General features: G+C 48.0%; 2 protein-coding genes across 2 annotated transcripts in view; both read right to left on the bottom strand.

The window, feature by feature from the left end:
• Positions 1-5,098, bottom strand: part of LOC311224130 (sucrase-isomaltase, intestinal-like) — a gene marked incomplete at its 5' end in the record, with an annotated part of 39,615 nt that extends 34,517 nt beyond the window's left edge. The window contains 3 exons of the mRNA XM_084308982.1: positions 1,227-1,276; positions 2,465-2,553; positions 4,917-5,098. Of these exons, the coding sequence (XP_084165108.1) occupies positions 1,227-1,276; positions 2,465-2,553; positions 4,917-5,098 (321 nt within the window). The remainder of the gene's footprint in view (positions 1-1,226; positions 1,277-2,464; positions 2,554-4,916) is intronic.
• A 2,546-nt stretch (positions 5,099-7,644) lies between these two features.
• The window catches only part of LOC311224138 (sucrase-isomaltase, intestinal-like), a gene marked incomplete at both ends in the record, with an annotated part of 46,817 nt that continues 32,883 nt past the window's right edge, over positions 7,645-21,578 (bottom strand). Inside the window, 2 exons of the mRNA XM_084308995.1 lie at positions 7,645-7,757; positions 8,492-8,718. Of these exons, the coding sequence (XP_084165121.1) occupies positions 7,645-7,757; positions 8,492-8,718 (340 nt within the window). The remainder of the gene's footprint in view (positions 7,758-8,491; positions 8,719-21,578) is intronic.

Here is a 21,578-nt window from a genome sequence, read left to right on the forward strand (position 1 = left end):
GAGTTCTGAGTGTCTTTTCACTGACCTTCTCAGAGGGATGGTAGGGAAACAGCTTGAGTCCAACTAATATAATGTTTATGTTGTTGTTGTTAAGATGTCTATATGCAATGTTTAATTCATTCATTCATCCATTAATTCAGTAGTAATCGACTAGTTGACCTATCGTTGAAGTGTTGTTAGTTTGGTATCGATATAGTATATCTTCGATGTATTTATTTGTATGCGTAATGTTTAAATGTCCCTGTTTTTGACACTTTTCGCAGGGACAACTTGTTTCACTTAAAACCGTTCTAAACTGTTCTGAATTAGAGGTTTGTCACGGCCACCTGTGGTAAAAGCAGGGGAACTCAAACCCCACAGCCAGACCAGAAGAGCAGAGTCTGTGCTGCTACAGTGGCTCCAGAGGGGCGGCCAATCACAATCCACACACCGTTTATTTTGGCTGAATATTCAATCGTTGTGCAGCCACCTGTCCAGAGGAGTCAGTCACGGGGCAAGGCGTTCCTGTGAACAAACCAGAGGAGCGCAGTCACGGGGCAAGACGTTCCCAGTGACCACACCAGAGGAGCGTAGTCATGGGGCAACACGTTCCCAGTGACCACACCAGAGGAGCGTAGTCACGGGGCAAGACGTTCCTGTGAACAAACCAGAGGAGCGTAGTCACAGGGCAAGACGTTCCTAGTGACCACACCAGAGGAGCGTAGTCACGGGGCAAGACGTTCCTGTGAACAAACCAGAGGAGCGTAGTCACAGGGCAAGACGTTCCTAGTGACCACACCAGAGGAGCGTAGTCACGGGGCAAGACGTTCCTGTGAACAAACCAGAGGAGCGTAGTCACAGGGCAAGACGTTCCTAGTGAACACACCAGAGGAGCGTAGTCACGGGGCAAGACGTTCCTGTGAACAAACCAGAGGAGCGTAGTCACAGGGCAAGACGTTCCTAGTGAACACACCAGAGGAGCGTAGTCACGGGGCAAGACGTTCCTGTGAACAAACCAGAGGAGCGTAGTCACATGGCAAGACGTTCCCAGTGAACACACCAGAGGAGCGAAGTCACGGGGCAACTCGTTCCTAGTGAACACACCAGAGGAGCGAAGTCACGGGGCAAAACGTTCCTAGTGAACACACCAGAGGAGCGTATAGTCACGGCGGATGAAGAAATTGTATTTCAGTTTAGTGCATTTTGACAAAAGACTAGCCGAGGCTGCCGGCCCCCCTTGCACTCACCGGCCGCGCTGTGAAGGAGGTCAGCAGGTACAGCCCTTCCTCGTAGGTGTCTGAGGAGAAGGAAACACAGGCATGGGTTGAAGAGGTGGATGGAGAGACAGAGAGGAGGAAATGAGGGAGAGTGAGAGCAGGAGACCTTGACTCTTGATATTCTTTATTAAAACATCTCAACTAAAACAAATGCCCAGTGCTAAGAAGGGAGATCCCCCCTTGAATGGCCCTTCTAAGGTTTCTCTCCTCCACATTGCCTGTGGTGCTTTTTTTCCTATTGCTAGTGAGTTTTTCCTTACCTTCGCGTGGAGTATGTCTGGGAGTGTTGCATTTATTTATTTTGCATTTATTTTAAATTCTTTGGACTTTATGATGTTCTTGTTTAGTTCTTGACTTATTGTGATGTTTCTTCTGTGTGTCGCTGCATTGTAAACAGTAAATTGACTGCATTTATATAGTGCTTTTATCCAAAGCACTTTACAAGTCTTGCCTCACATTCACGCATGCAAGGTTAGGGGTTAAGTGTCTTGCTCAAGGACACTTCGACACGCTGCCGGAATCAATCCGGGGACCTTCCAATTACGAGAAACAGCTCACCCTCCTGAGTCACTGTCGCCCCCTGCATTGTAGTTGATTGCCTGTCTGGTACTAATGACTTAATTTCTGCTTGTTCTAATGGGATTATTTTAAACATTACGGTGATGTGTGTGTCACTGTGTTCCAGTGAAATGCCCCTGCCTGATTCAATCAATCACTATTAATTTGTGTTTGTTTAAATGTTATTATATTAATAATGTATTATGTGGAGCAATGAAGTGTGAGGTATGTGTTTGTGTATTAAGTACACTGTGTATGTATTATATGCTTTTGTGTTTAGGTATGTGTGTGTGTGTTTGTGTGTGTGTATTGTCTGCATTTATTATTATTATTATTATTATTATTATTATTATTATTATTATTATTATTATTATTATTATTATTATTATTATTGCGTATGTACGCTAAACTACCCCCTCTCTCTCCCCCACTATCTCTGTGTGTGTGTGTGTGTGTGTGTGTGTGTGTGTGTGTGTGTGTGTGTGTGTGTGTGTGTGTGTGTGTGTGTGTGTGTGTGTGTGTGTGTGTGTGTGTGTGTGTGTGTGTGTGTGTGCGTGCGTGCGTGTGTGTGTGTGTGTGTGTGTGTGTGTGTGTGTGTGTGTGTGTGTGTGTGTGTGTGCGTGCGTGTGTGCGCACACATCTGTACTTACCGATTCCCTCTCCGTCGTCCCAGAAGAGTGATCCCTGAGCTGTCCCACTGTCACTAAGGGCAACAATCAATCCTAAAGGATTCCTTCGACTGAGAGAGAGAGAGAGAGAGTAAGAAGGTGAGAGATAGATGAGAATGTGATTGCAGATCGCTCAAGGGTGTGTGTGTGTGTGTGTGTGTGTGTGTGTGTGTGTGTGTGTGTGTGTGTGTGTGTGTGTGTGTGTGTGTGTGTGTGTGTGTGTGTGTGTGTGTGTGTGTGTGTGTGTGTGTGCGTGCGTGCGTGCGTGGGTGGGTGGGTGGGTGCGTGCGTGCGTGCGTGCGTGCGTGCGTGCGTGCGTGCGTGCGTGCGTGCGTGCGTGCGTGCGTGCGTGCGTGCGTGCGTGCGTGTGTGTGTGTGTGTGTGTGTGTGCGTGCGTGGGTGCGTGTGTGTGTGTGTGTGTGCGTGTGTGTGTGTACCAGCTCAAGTGTGTACTACCTCCTTATACTACATCCTTGTTGGAATGGAATTGTGGTACCTGTGGAACCCGTGCTAGTGACTGGCTGGCCTCGAGTTTGCTCAGAACAGGCTCAATCTGCATTTTGCTATGATGCCACTCTAGCGCTCATGGAATGAACTCCAACAGTCCTTAAAGCTTGAGATTCTCCCCTCTGTTGCAGAGTTTAAAACCTTCATACGTGTTTATTCGATATTTCTTTATTCATTATTCATCCACTGACTCGGTGTTGCCATAGGAAAGGATTTTGAGATTGCCAAAGTGCAATACCAGCCGCATCCTGCCAGATGGCAGTGTCGCCCACCCTTTCAAACCTTATATCTAACCCTGTGTTACACTCAAATGTCTCCGGGCGCTATATTTAGACGGAGCCGAGTAAGTCGCTTCATCCGACCACTTCGAAACGCATCTGGCACACTCAATCCATAAATTGTGCCAAATTATGTCCGGGACCAGATGGACACCAATACTGGAAATCGCGATCAGATAATTGGAATATTCTTTTTGGAATACCCCCGACCACAGGTAAGGACTATCTGACATCAATTTCAGTTTGATCCAACTATAACTCAGCGTTTCATGAATTAATCTGGATCACTCCTAAACTATACTTATATTCACCACAGGATAACGCGCGAACGTATGCATGAAAAAATTCTCTCTTTTTTGCATGTTCGAAGGAAAAAAGTCACTGTCAAATGACTATAGTATTGTATCTCTCTTTCTCAGATTTTTTTTCTGTTTTCTCCCCGTCCCAATTTAGTCGTTGTGCCAATTCCCCCCCCTCCCCTACCTGGTTGTTGTGCGCATGTTCTCCTACTGGTCGGTACAAGGGAACCCTGAAGTATCCGCACGCTTCCTCCGACACGTGCGGCGCCAGCCAGTGGCTCTCTTCTCACCTGGCAGCGAGGTCTCTCATTGGTGAAGTGTAACGCGTGGGAGGTTACGCTGCCTTCCTCAAGTCCTGCCTCCGCTGAGCAAGCGCCCAGACCTGACATGTAGGCGTCGCCAGCGGTGCGTTCCTGATATCAACTGTGATTGCACGCACGCTAATGGCACCATGTGCACGCGCGCTCCCGGCGCTTGCGCATAAATGTCCCCTCGCTTGAGCACAGACTAAAGACAGTGCCTAATTGCCTCTACGAATGGAATGTAACACATATCATTCACAAATTGTGAATGTATCTGAGAACGTATTTAACACACCTGACGACCGGCGCTATTGATATGCAAAGTAGCCCAGGTGGGTACTTATAGCGAGTTGGCGAGTGCAGCGCATTCCTGTGTGCGTGCACGCGCTTCTGCCAAATCTTTGCACAAATCTTACTCTGCACGGAGTGCAATCTCGTCCCATGAGCAACGCATGCCTGGGCGTCGCTGTCCACAACGCCAGTTTCCCACCCACGGCTTCCCTCCGCCTAACCCAGCCAAACGAGTTAGTATAGCGATCAGCCCAAGCCAAGGCAATGCTGACTCCGGGAGTCGAGACCGCAGTCTCTTGCATTGGTGATGAGCGCAATCTTCGCTACGCCACCTGACCGCTAATGACTATAGTATTGGCTCCATAGCTATAATATAGAATATAGATATAGCTCTCCAAACATAGTGACGCACAGTGAAAATATGTTATGGAAACGTGGCACGTTAGCCACAAGGACCCGACTAATCCCTGGACCCTGGCGCTGAATGAGTTAAAGGGGCACTTCACCCAAAAATTTATCTGGAATTTTAAATGGTGCCACAGTGCAATAAAAACAAGGAAAAGAGATACAAAAAATTATAATAATAATAATAAATACTTAAAAGTACAGAGCAGAGAATAAAATAATACTATATTGCACAGTCCTGGCTCGACGGATGGGTCCATAATGTAGGTGCGTGTGTGTGTGTGTGTGGGGGGGGGGGGGGGGGTTGTTGAGGAGAGTGATGGCCTTGGGGGGAAAAACACTGTTCAGGTGCCTGTTGGTCCTGGTCCTGATGTAGCAGAACCTGCGGCCGGGTGGCAGCTTGTTGATAAGGCAGTGAGCCGGGTGGGATGGGTCTGCCACCATCCTGCTGGCCCGCTTCCTGGCCCTGGTGTCATGCACAACACTCACGGGCATCTGCTGCTCGCCTGTGAGCCGCTTGGCTGTTTGCGCCATACGTTCCATGTGTTTGCATGTCAACAACAACAACTACATCCAAACAACATTGTGGGAAAATATCACAGTCTCATACACAGAAGTACAAATTAACAGACACAGACTAAAGTGTGGTGTGTTTCAGTGGTGGTGTGAGGATTCGCCTGTCCCTGGACCCTTTTTCCCTGTTTACTCTCCTCAACAGCCCCCACCCTTGCAGGAACTTTTCCCTGCCTCCTACTCTCCTCAACAGCCCCCACCTTTGGACATTCTTATACTCTTGGGGTTTTTATTGTCTCCTGTGTTTTTTAACTGTGTTCTGTCTTTAGTCTCGTTCCCTTTGTAATTAATTATTAGTTCCTTGTATGTTTTGTTTACTCTGTCTAGTGTTCAGTCTTCTTGTGTAGTTAGTTCTGTGTGCTTCCCTGTTTATATTCCCCATTGTGTTTGGTCTGGTGTTTTCCTGTAGCCCTGTTAGTTCTGCCTTTCCCTCATGTGTGTCTCGTTTTGCTAATTGCCCTGCTGTCTCTAGCGTTAATTGTTTCCCCTATATCTGGTGTGTGTTCCCTACTATTGTGGTCGGTTCATTGTTTCGGTTCCATGTTGAGATTCCTGTTTGCTGTTGCTCTGCTCTCTGTCTCACGTGATCCTGTTTTTGCCTCATAGTAAGTGTTCCCAAGTATTAGTGTTTGTTTTGTGACTTTCCTTGTTTTTTGCATTTACAGTTCGAGTTTTTGGTTAGTGTTTATTTTGTAGTTAGATTTTGCAATCATCTTCTTGCCAGCTTTGCTGAGTTTGTTTTTGTCCTTTGGAGAATCCTTGTTTGTTGCTATTTACTCCTTTTTGAAGTAAAGCTGTTTTTGTTACATTTCACCCCTGGCTCCAAGTGACTCGAATTAAAGGAGCAGTGCTCATATTTGACAATCTACCTTTACCTCTCCCTCGTATCTGTTTGCGCCTGGGCCCTCTGCTAACAATCCCTAACAGAATGAACCGACCATGTCTGGACCCAGCGAACAGAACGAGGGAGGCTTTGAGCGCCTTGGAGGCGTTCAGACTGGGGGATTTACCTTCCTCCTCCTTGGAGGAGAGGAAGGAGGTTTTGCGTCTGCTCTATTCTCTCAGGGAGTGGCACCCTGAGCTGGCCCCACAGCTGGAGGAGTATGGCAGACACTGGATCAAGTGCCTATTCCAGCCTCCAGCCTCCAGTCAAGCCCCTACTGCTGGTAAGGCCTCTACCACCAGCATAGCGTCACCTGCTAGGGTACCTACTGCTAGCACCTCAGCCCTGCCTGCTAGACCCACGGTGTGTGTAGCAGTTAGCTTAGGCCCCGCAGCTCTCACTTCTCAGGCAGCTAGCACTGGCCGTATAGCTAACCCTTCCCCTGTGGTTAGCCTAGCCCTTGTAGCCTCGACAGCTACCCCGTTAGCTCCTACTGCTACCGAGTCACGGCAAGCTAGAAGATCTAGGAAGGCTAGCTTAGGCCCCGCAGCTCTCACTGCTCAGGCAGCTAGCACTGGCCCGATGGCTAACCCTGCCCCTGTGGTTAGCCTAGCCCTTGTAGCTTCGTCAGCTAGCCTGTTCCCTACAGCTAGTCCAACCCCGTCTGCTAGCTTAGCCCATGCAGCTAACCAGGCCTCAACAGCTAGTACAGCCCTGTCTGATAGCTTAGCCTCTGCAGCTAACCAGGCCTCAACAGCTAGTACAGCCCTGTCTGATAGCTTAGCCTCTGCAGCTAACCAGGCATCAACAGCTAGTACAGCCCCGTCTGATAGCTTAGCCTCTGCAGCTAACAAGGCCTCAACAGCTAGGACTGCCCCGTCAGCTAGCTCGTTCCCTATGGCCCCTGTTTCTCTTGTCTCAGTTCCTTGGTCTGGCCCTCCAGCCAGTGTTTACTATCCTGCTAGAACTGCCCCTTCAGTTATCAGGATGGGTTATACCCATGTTACTCCGACTAACACTTTAGCCCTGTCTGCTAGCGTAGCACGGACAGCTAGCAGGTCTCAGAAGGCTAGCAAGGCTAAGAAGGCAAGCATGGTCTCAGCTGCTAGATTAGCCCTGTCAGCTAGTTCAGCCCAGGCTACTCGCACAGCCCCCACTGCTAGCTCAGCCCCTGCTAGCTTACTCCAGAATGCTAATGTAGCCTCTGCTGCTAGCTCCTCAGCCTCGTTTGCTAGAGCCCCTGCTGCTAGCACCTTTGTCTTGTCCGCTGGAGCCCCTGCTGCTAGCACCTCGGTCTCGTCCGCTAGGGCCTCTGCTGCTAGCACCACAGTCTCGTCCGCAAGAGCCCCTGCTGCTAGCGCCTTAGCCTCGCCGGCTAGTGTAGCACCTACAGCTAGCACCCGAACCCTCTCGGCTAGTGCACCCTCCGCAGCTTGTACAGGCCCTGCAGCTAGCACTGCCAGGGCAGCTAACCCAGCCGCTACTGCCAGCCTAGCCCCCGCTAGTGAAGCCCTAGCAGCTAGCTTTACCCAGGTAGCTAACCCAGTCTCTACTGCCAGTTTAGCCCCTGCTAGAGCAGCTCTAGCTGCCCCTGTTCCTCCGGCTCCCGGGAAGACCCTGATGTCTAGTCCGGGTCGTGCTCCTGTCCCTGGGAGGTCTCCTGGTCCCGGCTCCTCGTCTGGTCCAGCCCTGCCCCGTGGTCCACGCCGTGGTCTACGGCGTGGTCTACGCCGTGGTCTGCACCGAGGTCGATCTGCACCTGGAGAGTCGTCTGGTCCAGCCCTGCGCCGTGGTCAACGCCGTGGTCAACGCAGAGGTCTGCACCGAGGTCGATCTGCACCTGGAGAGTCATCTGGTCCCGTCTCCTCATCTGGTCCTGTCTCCTCATCTGGTCCCGGCTCGTCATCTGGTCCCGGCTCATCATCTGGTCCCGTCTCGTCGTCTGGTCCCGTCTCCTAATCTGGTCCCGTCTCCTCATCTGGTCCCGGTTCGTCATCTGGTCCCGGCTCGTCGTCTGGTCCCGGCTCTTCATCTGGTCCCGACTCCTCTTCTGGTCCAGTCCGACTCCGTGGTCTACGCCGTGATCGTCATCTGCAGAGACCCCCATCCGGGGTTCTGCGCCCGGTCCCGAGGGCTGCGCCTGGGGTGGTCCCCGTCGGGGGTCCTGCTCCGAGGTCGTCGCCTTCGCACCTCTGCTCCGGTTTGTCTGGTCCGGTCCCGAGTCCGGCGCTTGGAGGAGCCCCTGCCTGGGGTCCTACTCCGGGCCTGTCACCCTCGCCCCTTTGCTCCAGAACCCCTCATCGGCCCTTTGTCCCTGCTACCAGTTCCCCTCGACCCCCTCATCGGCCCTCTGTCCCTGCTACCAGTTCCCCTCGACCCCCTCATCGGCCCTCTGTCCCTGCTACCAGTTCCCCTCGACCCCCTCACCGTGTCCCTGTCCCTGTTCCCATCTCTAGCCCCCCTCTCCTGGCCTCTGTCCCCGTCTCCGGTCCTCCTGATCCCGTGTCCCGTTCTCCCCTCTCCGGCCCCGTTCCTCTGCCCCGTTTCTCCTGTGCCCCTCCTGGGTTCCTGTCGCCGCTCCCCTGCCCCGGTGTCGCTCGTCCCGGCCTTGTCCGTCCTGACTTTTTTTCCCCCCGGACTCTCCCTGTGTTCTCCCGGCCCCCTGTCCTGCCCGTTCCCGGACGGTCCCTTCTGACGTCTGGGAGCCGTCTCTGGAGGGGGGGGTACTATGAGGATTTGCCTGTCCCTGGACCCTTTTTCCCTGTTTACTCTCCTCAACAGCCCCCACCCTTGCAGGAACTTTTCCCTGCCTCCTACTCTCCTCAACAGCCCCCACCTTTGGACATTCTTATACTCTTGGCGTTTTTATTGTCTCCTGTGTTTTTTAACTGTGTTCTGTCTTTATTCTCATTCCCTTTGTAATTAATTATTAGTTCCTTGTATGTTTTGTTTACTCTGTCTAGTGTTCAGTCTTCTTGTGTAGTTAGTTCTGTGTGCTTCCCTGTTTATATTCCCCATTGTGTTTGGTCTGGTGTTTTCCTGTAGCCCTGTTAGTTCTGCCTTTCCCTCACGTGTGTCTCGTTTTGCTAATTGCCCTGCTGTCTCTAGTGTTAATTGTTTCCCCTATATCTGGTGTGTGTTCCCTACTATTGTGGTCGGTTCATTGTTTCGGTTCCATGTTGAGATTCCTGTTTGCTGTTGCTCTGCTCTCTGTCTCACGTGATCCTGTTTTTGCCTCATAGTAAGTGTTCCCAAGTATTAGTGTTTGTTTTGTGACTTTCCTTGTTTTTTGCATTTACAGTTAGAGTTTTTGGTTAGTGTTTATTTTATAGTTAGATTTTGCAATCATCTTCTTGCCAGCTTTGCTGAGTTTTTTTTGTCCTTTGGAGAATCCTTGTTTGTTGCTATTTGCTCCTTTTTGAAGTAAAGCTGTTTTTTGTTACACTTCACCCCTGGCATGGGCGGCGGGTGTATAAGGCTGGGGCAGGCTGTGCCTTCCCAGACCAGTCGACACATTATTTTTATTTATTTAAAAAAAAAAAAAAAAAAATTAGCCTTTATTTTTTCCCCCTGTGTACCTGTGTGTGTGTGTGGGGGGGCTGGGGTCCGTCAATGGATAGGTGTGGTGACACTTAACATTCCAGACGGCCTGAATACACTGAAATCTGGCAGGAGCCCCCACCCACCCCCACCCACCCCCACTTCAAAACATGCTTAAAAAAGAACTTGTCAACAACATCCCTGCAGAACTCTAACACCATATGCTTGCCTGTACCTAATATGTAGAATTATTGTTTGTTTGTACATTGTCTGTACATGTCTGATGTAAATATTTAGCATTTATATATAAATAATATTGGGCATACTGCAGAATTAGGCAGCCTGTCTGTGTGTGTGTGTGTGGGGGGGGGGGGGGGTCGCCCCGACGGAGGTGTCAATGGGTAGGTGTGGTGACACAGTTGACATTCCAGACCGCATCCAGTACTGTCTGTACCAATCACATCGCACGCACCCGTTTGTATAAACATTATACAAACATTATAAACATAATTTAGCTGCTGCTGATGCATAATGAATGAATGGTGAGTTGTTTAAAATGACAACATACATGTGTTAATAATTTGATTTGATTGATCCGAGAGACCGAGAGAGATTGCTCCAGAGCATCTCAGAGCATTACATTTTCAACTCGACCTATTAACGTGAACTGCGAACCACAAGGCACCAGCGCCAGCGGCCGCCACTGTTGAAATGTATATAATATATATGCGCAGGCTGCTGGCTAGTGTGTGTCTTGTGCTGCAGCCGGCTCGCTGGCCGAGGTGTCAACGACGAAGGTGTCAATCTGTGGCAGCGTTTAACATTCCAGGTATACAGGCAGTAACCAATCACGCATAGGCTCAGGTTAAATAATGTGGCCAATCACATCATTCACATGATCATCCTGAATCTGATCCCGCAGGGAGAGTAAAGCAAACATCTGTGTTCTGAATTTCAGCCCGCCGATCGCTTTGTAGAGAAGCGAGGAGGCATAACTAGCGATCACCTGAGGCTGTATGTTGTTTTATCTTGGCAAACAAGGGCTTGCTCTAAGAGGACATGATGAGAGTCCGAGTTCATCAAATCGTGGAAACTTTTTAGAGCTACTGTATGTACATTGTTTTCAAAGCATGATGAGATCTAAATTACGAAAAACTTTCACTTCATTGCAACTTGTGATTCAATTCTCACCAAGACGAAACGTCGCATTTATCTGCATTAAGGTAAGACAATGGTTCATATATTATTGGATGCCTTCATTTGAACACTTAATTTGCACTATATATAAATGAGTGGGGCTCGCTGTAGTATAGCCTAGTAGTGTGTGTGTATATGAAATCAGAACCTGGACAGTTTGCGTGAAACCAAAAATAAAAGGTCAAATTTTTCTCGCGCTACGCGCCAGGGGGCGTTCCCAATACAGCCTACCTAGACCATAAGCCCATCCGCCGCCTATGACCCCTGGCTCCAAGTGACTCGAATTAAAGGAGCAGTGCTCATATTTGACAATCTACCTTTACCTCTCCCTCGTATCTGTTTGCGCCTGGGCCCTCTGCTAACAATCCCTAACAGGTGGAACACAGTTCCTTTACTTAGGTAAAAGTAGAAATACTCAGATAAATGTGTACTCTGATAAAAGTAAAGAAGTATTTGCTATTGCATGATACATTCTACATGATGTTTGTGCATTCCAGTGTTTGGGAGCATTCAAACCTTGATCCATTGAAGATTGTTAAAGTGGTATGATTAAATGTTGTGTTAAAGTGGTCTGTGGTTCAGTTATGCTGCTCTGATTACGTCCTCTTGAAGTTGACAGGCTTCAAATGTGAAAGTATATAATCTTCATACATACAAAATATTTTTCTTCAAAGTAACTAGTAACTGATGGGTTCAGATAAATGTAGTAAAAAGTACAATATTTCCTTTGAAATGTAGTGGAGTATAAAGTTCCCTAAAATCTAAATACTCAAGTAAAGTACAAGTAGCTCGAAATTGTACTGAAGTACAGTACTTTCAATTCAACAATTCAAAAAAAGCTAAGGAAATATGTTGTTAGTAATTAACGTAAGGTTATGTATATAACCAAGTTCTATGAATTATGGTGACGCTCAGCATCATTCTGCACGCACTTCACTTCGTGCACGAGCACTGAATAAAAAATTCCACAATGTACCTTTACATCCCAACATTCGTCTGGCCACACCCCTATCCGCTTACCTTCATAAGCAGGTGTGTGGTCACCTACTCGCCTCCTTCCCAAACTTTCACCACAAGGCGAGATCAAGGGCCGCAGCGGCGTCCTGATGCTGAGCGTCACCATAATTCATAGAACTTGGTTATATACATAACCTTACGTTCTATTTCATTATGGCTGCCGTTCAGCATCATTCTGCACAAGAGGAGCTGAGCGGGAGCCAAAGCTTGACAAATGTACCCCGCTGAGGCCCCCCACAACCATCAGACCGGGGAGGACCGAGCCCCCCCGACCCTCCCTAATGGAGGATACCCTCCCTATTGGAGGACGGGAGGGAGACGGATCCGACCGTGCGAAGAGGAACTCAAGCAACTCAACGCACAGGGTGAGCAGACCGTGGCTTGACCCCACGACTATGCACACGCACAACCCGCATGCCACCAGGTAACGAACGGAAGGAACAACCCTCGTTACTGCCCCCAGAATCACGCGGTCAAGAGCAAACCCAACCCCGTGGCAAGGCCGTAGCAGCGGAGCGCGGAGGAAGACCCAGACCCACTGAAGGGACTGGATCCCCTGGAAAAAGGGGGCCCGGAGAGGTCAATGACGCCAGGCATCAAGACCCCACCAGGCGGTCACTTAGTGACACCTCCCCCCACATCGCCAGCGTATTCGGATAGAGCCCCTCCAAGAGCAGGCCCTTACCCCCCAATAGTACACCGCCTGGCACACTGACCCTGCAGAACAGGCAGTCAGCATGGCCATAAAACACTCAAAAAGCACCCAACGGAAGCAGGCAGCGCACCGGGGAAACCAGGCAGCAGGCTGTAGACCTGAGCCTGGAGCACTGCGGACGAGACAGGCGCCAAAGGAGTCAACTGAAAACAGCCCCCCCGGCGGAAGGGGCATATGCTGGCGTTGTTGAGCACCATGACAAAGCCTCCATTAAAAAAAAAACACCCAGAGCGGTCGAGGCAGAGAAGGCTGACACGATTGGCAGACGTCATGAACGTGCAGGGGCACACTCAACCGGGTAACCCGGGAGTTGACTCTGCACCAACACACGAGGGAATCAACCACCCTCTCTGTACACAGACGGTGGTTGTTCCTATAACCCCTCAAGAAAAAACTCCAAAACACACCTGCGGGTATACACAAGTGTTTCAGTTTCCAAAAAAAAAAGGGTTATCCCAGGCCTACGGTTTCAACAAAACATTACTTCGGAACGGGCCCGGCGGCTCGGGAAGCAAACAGGGTTCCCAGAGGAGGTCCAGAAGACCACCCCAACAGCCCCCTCTTCGCCATGCGTGAGAGAGGAGCGAAAGAAGGAGAACCAGCCCCTTATAATAGTGCCAGGTACAAAGTGTACCCAACAAAGGGTCTCCATAACGCCTAACCCTGTGACACCCGGGCCGACCCGGCATTTTTCCCCCTGAAAAAAGCCCAAGTCCCTCAGGGTACCAGAACAGCAGATCTGCATCCCCGGCGGACAACGGGTTAACTGACCTGGACCAGCGTGACCAGAACCAGTCCCGTGCCCTAACCACGCCGACATGCCTACTCGTGTTGATCTAAAACATGAAAAGAGGGTGCCACCCAGACGGTCCGGTTTAAACCGCGCTCGGTGACCCACCCCAAGGGTGTGAGACCCCTCTACCTATGTTCTGATCTATTCCGTTAACATCCCCCAGATATGAACGAGAATCCGTCGAGACCCAGTAACAGGCGGAAAGAGGAAAAAATCCCCCATCCCAGTTGCTTTATAAAAACGCTGTTTTAATAACAAGTAACCAAGGCATACTAGCCACCCGCATGATTCTTTATCAGAAACACCCCGAGCCAGCACTATGTATGCGTCGGGACCCAAAACATATCAATGGACAGTCTAACCAGACCCCACATCGATCCTTCAAGGCACCTGGGAGAACGACAAGAAGGTTGTCGTGCTTCACATTCTCCACACTTTTTTATTAAAAAAGAAAGAAACACCGACTGACATGAATCCCACTTGACGCAGCCGAGGGTAAAAATTGTTTACATTTTTATATCCCGTCATCCCTACCACAGAGGAGAGACGGAACTCCTCAGAGAGACTTCCCACGTGAGCCATAGATTGAAAAGCCACGGTAACATTGAGTCATGTGACCAACCGACTCAAGTTACGCATATATTGAGCGTAGTAGAACATTAAGTTCCTACGCTCTACCTGACACTTGACAACAACAGACCCTACATACGGGTCTAAACTCACGGAAGTCATCGTCCAATAGCAACGTGCCTTGTGACGTGTGCTATGACGGGGGGAAACCCAAGACTCAAACGCCTGTGATGGGTGCAGAGTCTGGGAAACCCTTCCCCCCCCCCCCCTCCCTGCCAAGCCGCCTAACAGCTCGGCCCTGACTGAACGAAAAAGAGAGGCCAATAAACCCCCTGACCAATCAGAAGAGGGAAGGAGGGGTTTATCCGGCACCCCCTCACAAGCCCAACCCTTGCATACAACAACAACAATAGCCATATGATACCTTTAGTAGCAATGCCAATGAATAGCGCAAGCTAATACGATGCACGCTAACCACAGACACATCTGTGAACAGGGTTTATAGCAAGACCAAGTTGTGTGTGTGTGTGAATCCTACACTCGCATCCATGTTGTAACACAGAAAAACATTGATAGAGAGAGAGAACGGCTGAGCCGTGGTACGTTTTCATACGAGCATTACTGCAAACCCAACACAATAGTGTTGCAGCTCAATATCACTGTGTAAGCAACAGAGCACACAACTAACCTCTACCTTTATGTGGAGATTCAGGTCGAGGCAGAAAAAACCCTTTTTCAACCGAGTGTAGGCTGCAGGCCTTGCGTAAGCTCTAACATGAATGTAGTCCTCCTATCAACCCATACTAGCGAAAGATTCACACGTTGCAATCCCATCATATGTTTGGTGAATAAACACACAGTTTGTTAACAAAAAATTCAGTCCCCCTTTAGAGGGGACTCTTTATTTTCGAACAAAATCATAGCGGGGCCGGGAAGGGAAACAGGGGGGGACCACAGAGGGAAAAAGTCACTGGGTCTGGCCTGCCACGAGCCGCTCGGGATTTGCCACCCCGGGGAGCCCCGGAGGGACGGTAAATGATCGGCGGCTGGTCTCGACAATCCCTACTGTCACCTCCGGGCGTAGATGGGCCGGCTGCAGTAGCGGAGGCGCCCTCTCTCCTCCTGGCCTTCTTCGCTGAAGGTCCAGCAGTGGCGGTGGTGGCAGCGGCGGAGGAACCTCAACGACGCGGCAGCCGTCTGACTCCACCGGCAACATCGGGCGGGGGGAAATGAGGCTGGAGCACGGAGCGTTCTTCCTGCATCTCCCTGCAGGTTGAGGTCATCAGCTGCAGTGCCGTCCCGAATAGTCCAGCATCGGAGAGGGGTGCCGTCAGAAGTGGAGTCCTCTTCTTCTCCGGCACACGCGCCTGCTCCAGCCAAAGGTGGCGCTGGATCAGAGTGGTCAGGGCGCGCACTTTCCCAGCGGCTATAGCCTGCGGCTGAGTCAGATGCAGGATGGCTCCTGCCGACTGGGCGAGCTGATCATGCTGTAAATCAGTCAGCTCCGTGCCGCCCGTCAATATCCCGGACATGAATCTTGCCAGCTGCGCGATGTTAGACGCGGCAGCTAGAGATTGTGTTCCGGTGATAAATGACTGGTCGCTCCAATATGCCAACCGCCTCACCGATTTCCCTTGGGGAACCGGCTTCCGTAACGGCTCCCACACCACCTCCGGACAAAGGAGCGCCGCCATCGGCCTATCAAGCCGTGGCACGCCCTCCTTCATGCCGACCAAACCCGCCACCCGCGTGACTTGCACGTAGGCAGGAGTAAGGCCTATGATGTGGGAGACCACCTGGCCCTGACGGACATAGGCCACCATTGAGGGGAAAAATGGGTAGACAACGTCCACCCCTCTCACCGGGTGACATTGCCATAGATGACCTATGAGATCATCAGGGACAGGAACAGGCAGTGGCTGCGGCAGCGGCACGCCGTTTGTGACTGCCGCCGCCGCCATGAGCTCGGGAAACAAAGCACGCAGTTCCCACTGCATACTTTCCTCCTCCGAGCCCGCGTCCCTCACATACAGCAGACTACTGGTCAAGGAGCCACATTCTGATGTGGCTGATAGCAGGGCATCCCGCCGCCGAGTCGGAGGTTCTAACCCAACATCTGCGGGCGGGGAACCTCAAGGAGACATCTCCCCCCCCTCCAGTGTTACCTGGACTGGCAGGGGACACGTCTCCACCCGGCCTTCAAACAAGAACCTGTCCGCCTCTATCATGTAGTCCTCTGTCTCCATCGGGCATGTAGAGATTGACGCATCCTCATCTGGCTCCAGCAACTCACCAAAACCAGGCCGTTCGCGTCTGCAAGCCACCATCTTGCGACGGGAGCGAGCCGACGCAAAAAGTTTGCGTCTCAAATCCCCCGCAACCAAAGGAGTCGGCCGCCCAACAGCGGACGACTCCCCAGAAGCAGAGGAACCAGAGCCGGAACCAGGCCATCGCACAGGAGACCAGCTCTTTGGAGAGGCAAACTACCCATTGGACGCCTACCGGGCGTGGCTGCCGACCACGAGAGAGGCCTCAACCCCGCTCCAAGACGCACAACAGAGCCGGCAATGGAGAACCGCTGGTGAAGAGTGGCGTTGCGAGCGCGACCTTCCGAAGTAGACATTATGACTTAGCTTTTTTCTTTCGAATATATGAGAGAAGAAAAAAACAAGAAAAAATTTAAACACGTCTCAACTTTCTGCAGCTAACAACCTCGTCAAGTGTGGGATCTACCGAAGGCACTTCCTCGTGGTGAAAGTGAAGAAGGAGGCGAGTAGGTGACCACACACCTGCTTATGAAGGTAAGCGGATAGGGGTGTGGCCAGACGAATGTTGGGATGTAAAGGTACATTGTGGAATTTTTTATTCAGTGCTCGTGCACGAAGTGAAGTGCGTGCAGAATGATGCTGAGCGGCAGCCATAATGGAATAGAACTACCTAAACTACATGATTCAAAGTAGTTAACTGATGAAGAAGCTACAGTGATTTAAAACCGCCACCACAACATATCATCCAGCCATTAGATGTATCAACGGTGATGGTTATGTTACTGACCATTGTGTATAATAGGGCTGAATGGTCCTCCTAGCAGAGAGGTGAGAGCTGCATTGGCATCTGTTTCTATATAAAGCCATAATTGGAGATTGCCCAAATTATCTCACTTCACTGTTGGAGTGGACATCTGGACCCTATAGTTCACAATCCAATGATTGGCTCTTACACGTAAAGCACCTAGAGTTTGTACTAAACTCGAGTAATCTGCTTTCACCTTCTGTGCTCCTGGAATATCATACAACATGGAATATCATACAACAAACTCTGAAATTCAATATGTTGCTATATTTTGGTCATTTAAAAGCCTTAATCACCAACCATTCCACCATACTCTGCAGTTGTTTTAATTTATTGTACATACTATATTACGATAAGATAAGATAAGATTAGGTAAAATAAGATACAATAAGATATTTGGTTGTCGTTGGTACAGACTAGGGATGTCCGATATTATCGGCCTACCGATATTATCGGCCGATATTGGCATAAAAATGTGATATTGAAAAATATCGGTATCGGTTTTCACAAATATATATATATATTTTTTTTTACATTTATTTACCCTTTATTTACCCAGGCAAGCAAGTAAGAACAAATTATTGTTTTATTTATTGTCAAAGTATGCATAATGTTGTGTTAATTACACGACAAGAGATATGTAATGTTAACACTTTAAGTGCCGAAAACGTGTTTAGGCGTCCTTCCCCGCCATGCTCAAGTTGCCGAGGACGCCGTAACTCGTCTTTAATATCAATATTTCAAAAATCTGTGATCGGAATCATATTTTCCATCCGCAGCCTTCACACACAGTTCTGAGCTCCTCTCAAACCTCTAGCGGTTCAAGAGCGCCATCTGGTGGCCGATCGGCAGAAGCGCCAAACAGGAAGTTATGTGGTTGAAGTGCTGATCGTCCATATTACTTCCGGGCACTCTCTATAGGTCCCGGGACTCGATCTCGACACAATACATAGCGATCCGTTGCCAATAACTCTATAAACAACATGATTTGGACGTATATACTATTATACAACCTGGAAATAGATTTATTGTGTGTGTGTGTGTGTGTGTGTGTGTGTGTGTGTGTGTGTGTGTGTGTGTGTGTGTGTGTATGTATGTATGTATGTATGTATGTATGTATGTATGTATGTATGTATGTATGTATGTATGTATGTATGTATGTATGTATGTATGTATGTATGTATGTATGTATGTATGTATGCATGTGTGTGTTCGTATGTGTGTGTGTGTGTGTGTGTGTGTGTGTGTGTGTGTGTGCGTGCATGACATGGATTAGGCCAATTAGCTTCAACAATCCTGATTCCTGAGCCTATTTTATTCAAAATGAAGATATTAATTTAGATGTACAGTAGGAGAGAGTGGGGTGAGTAGTGCCAAGGGGCATGTAGTTCCACCCCTGTTATCTAGAAAACCATAGAAGAAGTTGGTCATGTGACAACATATTTTTGAAGAGGCATCCATTTCACTCAACCTGCAGAGAAGGGAGACACCTGGCTTGAGAGGTAAGTGTTGTGAAGGGCCAGATTAACACTGAGAATCTACGTTTTATTGTTTTATATAACTTGTATATTATTTATATATATAAGCTATATCCCTTTAAGCCTCCGTTTGAATCATAGTAATATTCGCTTTCCTCATTGGATAATGCCCTTGACGTTCGCAGCGCCAATTTTTATGTATTTCTACATCCCATAATAGGAATATTTCAGTTCCACGCTCATCGTTCAACGGCGCGAGGAAGATACGGTAAGATTCAGCGTTATTTTTGAACGTGTTCGATATAAACTGCTCTGATGATCATATCACCCACACTAGATGAATCATATAACGCTGCCCACGGAATTATAAGCGATCCCCCGCCCATCCGGTCATCATCAGATGATACGTAGAAACTTCTAGAAGTACGTCCAATTGAAATTTTTGATCTCGCACAGATTCCTACCAAACTGTATTTCATCATCAATATAATGCATTTGGGGCTATAAATCATGTTCTGGAGAAACTTTTCCATAGACAAATAGAGCTGGCAAGGGATGGTATATCATGAATTTAGCCTTAGGCAATCAAAGTGTTAATTACCTGAAATTATTCTGTTTTTTGGGGGGGGAAACCCTGCATATATCGGTATCGGTTGATATCGGTATCGGAAATTAAGAGTTGGACAATATCGGTATATCGGTATCGGTAAAAAAGCCAATATCGAGCATCCCTAGTACAGACATTTACTTATGTTACAAAAAAGGAAACATAGAAGATAATGTTACAGCATAGACAGACAAACAGACAACACATCAGATAAAGTATGTAATTAATTGTATTGCACAGGCCTGTTATATTGCACTATCCCGTGTAGGTTTGACCACACATTTTCTATCCTTGTTAAGTAGGCTTCTTGAATGTGGCACGTTCTGAAGTTTTTAATCTTTTCAGTTTCCACTCGGGCGATCTGAAGCACCTATGTGAGGGTAGCAGCTCGTATTCTGTGTGTAATACATGCAAGGGATCTTGATGTCTATGATCTAGATTGTATGGGCCATTCTCAACATGTTTATCTTTAGACAGATTTAGGTGAAACTACCTCCTATAACTGGCTCAGGCTCAGACCCATAGTTTCTTTCCTGTGTTACTCATGGGACCATGTTAATCAATGTCTTAATCATTGGACTGTTTGGACTATTTGCCATTTATGGAACCGCAAGTGCTTTCCTCTCAGGAGGCTGATCGAAGGCGCAAGAATCAAGTACTCTAACTGGACTTGCAATACGTGCCAGATGCCATCAGTGTTTACATGTAGCACCTTACCTAACGATTGGTCATGAGGTTTAAATGTTAATGGTCCAGGGAACTATACAATTACTGATATATCCAAGAAAGTAGACCAGGGCTTTCAAATCAGATGGTTTTGAGTCGCAATTGGGGGTGGTCCGGAGGGCAGTGCCCCCCATCTAGGAGGCAAAAATGATTTGCTATAAAGAAAGCCATTTGCTCTAAATTCCTGCAACTTAAAAACATAACTTCAATAAAATAGCAAACACAAGGGTAAGTTCCAAATTTGTTATTTATTTAAGTACTGTGTATTAGGGCTCCAACCAACTATTATTTAATGAATTAGTCAATTACTCTAAGCGATTAATTTACAACAATTGATTCAATGTGCAATTGAACATTTACAAACGTTACTACTATCATTAGGTCACATGGGTAGTTGCCTCTCTGACACCACCTACTGAATACCCAGAGTAGGAGATGGGATTTAGTATATTTACAGTATGCCTGTAAATGTTGTGTAGTATGGATGCCATTACTGCTTTTGACTCATTATAACTACTTTATTATCTTGAAATAATATAGCACCCACCAGTTACTATGACATTGTTTATCATTACATACAATGCATCTATACCTGTAGTTAAATGCTGAAAACAGGGAACTAAATAAATTTTTTTACTGGCCATAGCTTTTTAGTATATCTCCATGTGTATATTTTATGTGTTATCTTTCCACCCCACACTATGTCAGTGCTTGTGCCAGCACAGGAGATACAATTATATACACAAATTATATATATATAGGGGAGAGTGGGGTGAGAAGTTCCACTTTTTACTTAAAGTGCCTTTAAAGCAAGGGGATTACAGTAATGCCCCCAACTAAAATATGTACATATAGTTTAGGATGTTGTGCATCCCTGGGGACAATCACTTTGGATCTTAAATAAACTGTTTCAGAAATATAGCTTTAGAAAAAAAAGTGGTTTTGTGGCACATCTTGCCCCCGGTGCGGGGTAAGTTGTGACATTAGAGAGAATACACTGGGGTAAATTGTGCCATTGGTAATTTTACGTAAAACAGATCATTTTAATCTCAAAAGCGGTAAAAGCATCCTGCAGATCTTCATCTCCTTTCCAACCTGACGTATAGTCATCCCCTGTTGCACCTCTTTCACTGCTCTTTCCAACTTCTCAAGAGAAGTTGAAACCCTGTCTGTCTTCCGTTTGTATATCTGCGTGGAATGATGGATTTTGGTCTAAAATTAAGAATATCACATAGTTTTAGTGATCAAATGCAAGAATGCAATGTACAATAACAATAAAATACAATAAAGTAATATATATAGTTAATAAAATAAGTTGGGGCAACTTAACAAAGAGAATATCTGGCACAATTGAACCCAGGCCCTTTGGCACAAATCACCCCAAGCCTACCATTTTGAAAAAAATGCATCCCCCAGATGTTTTGAGCTAGCATCATGCTAACTGTATAGACTCATGGTGTAGCTTACTAAAGCACTAAAACATGTGTGAACTGTTTTCAAAGTTGTCTATAATTGTTCAAACACAGCAATAAAAAAACCTTTGTGAGGATTCGCCTGTCCCTGGACCTTTTTCCTGTGTTTTCCCTGTCTACTCTCCTCTACTCTTCACCAGCCCCCACCCTTGCGATGATTTACTCTCCTCTACTCTTCACCAGCCCCCACCCTTGGACATCCTTGATCCTCTACCTTCACGCACCTGTTGGGAGTTTGCAATCACCTCGGGAGAGTACATAGGTTGCAGACTCCCCTCCAGTCCTTGTCGGGTCGTTCTGTATCGATGTTCACTCTGTGTTCATAGAGTTCTGTACGGTTACCATCCTGTACGTTACCATCTCCTGCCGCG

The sequence above is a fragment of the Notolepis coatsorum genome (assembly GCF_963971535.1).
Source record: "Notolepis coatsorum genome assembly, chromosome: 1".
Taxonomy (NCBI): domain Eukaryota; kingdom Metazoa; phylum Chordata; class Actinopteri; order Aulopiformes; family Paralepididae; genus Notolepis; species Notolepis coatsorum.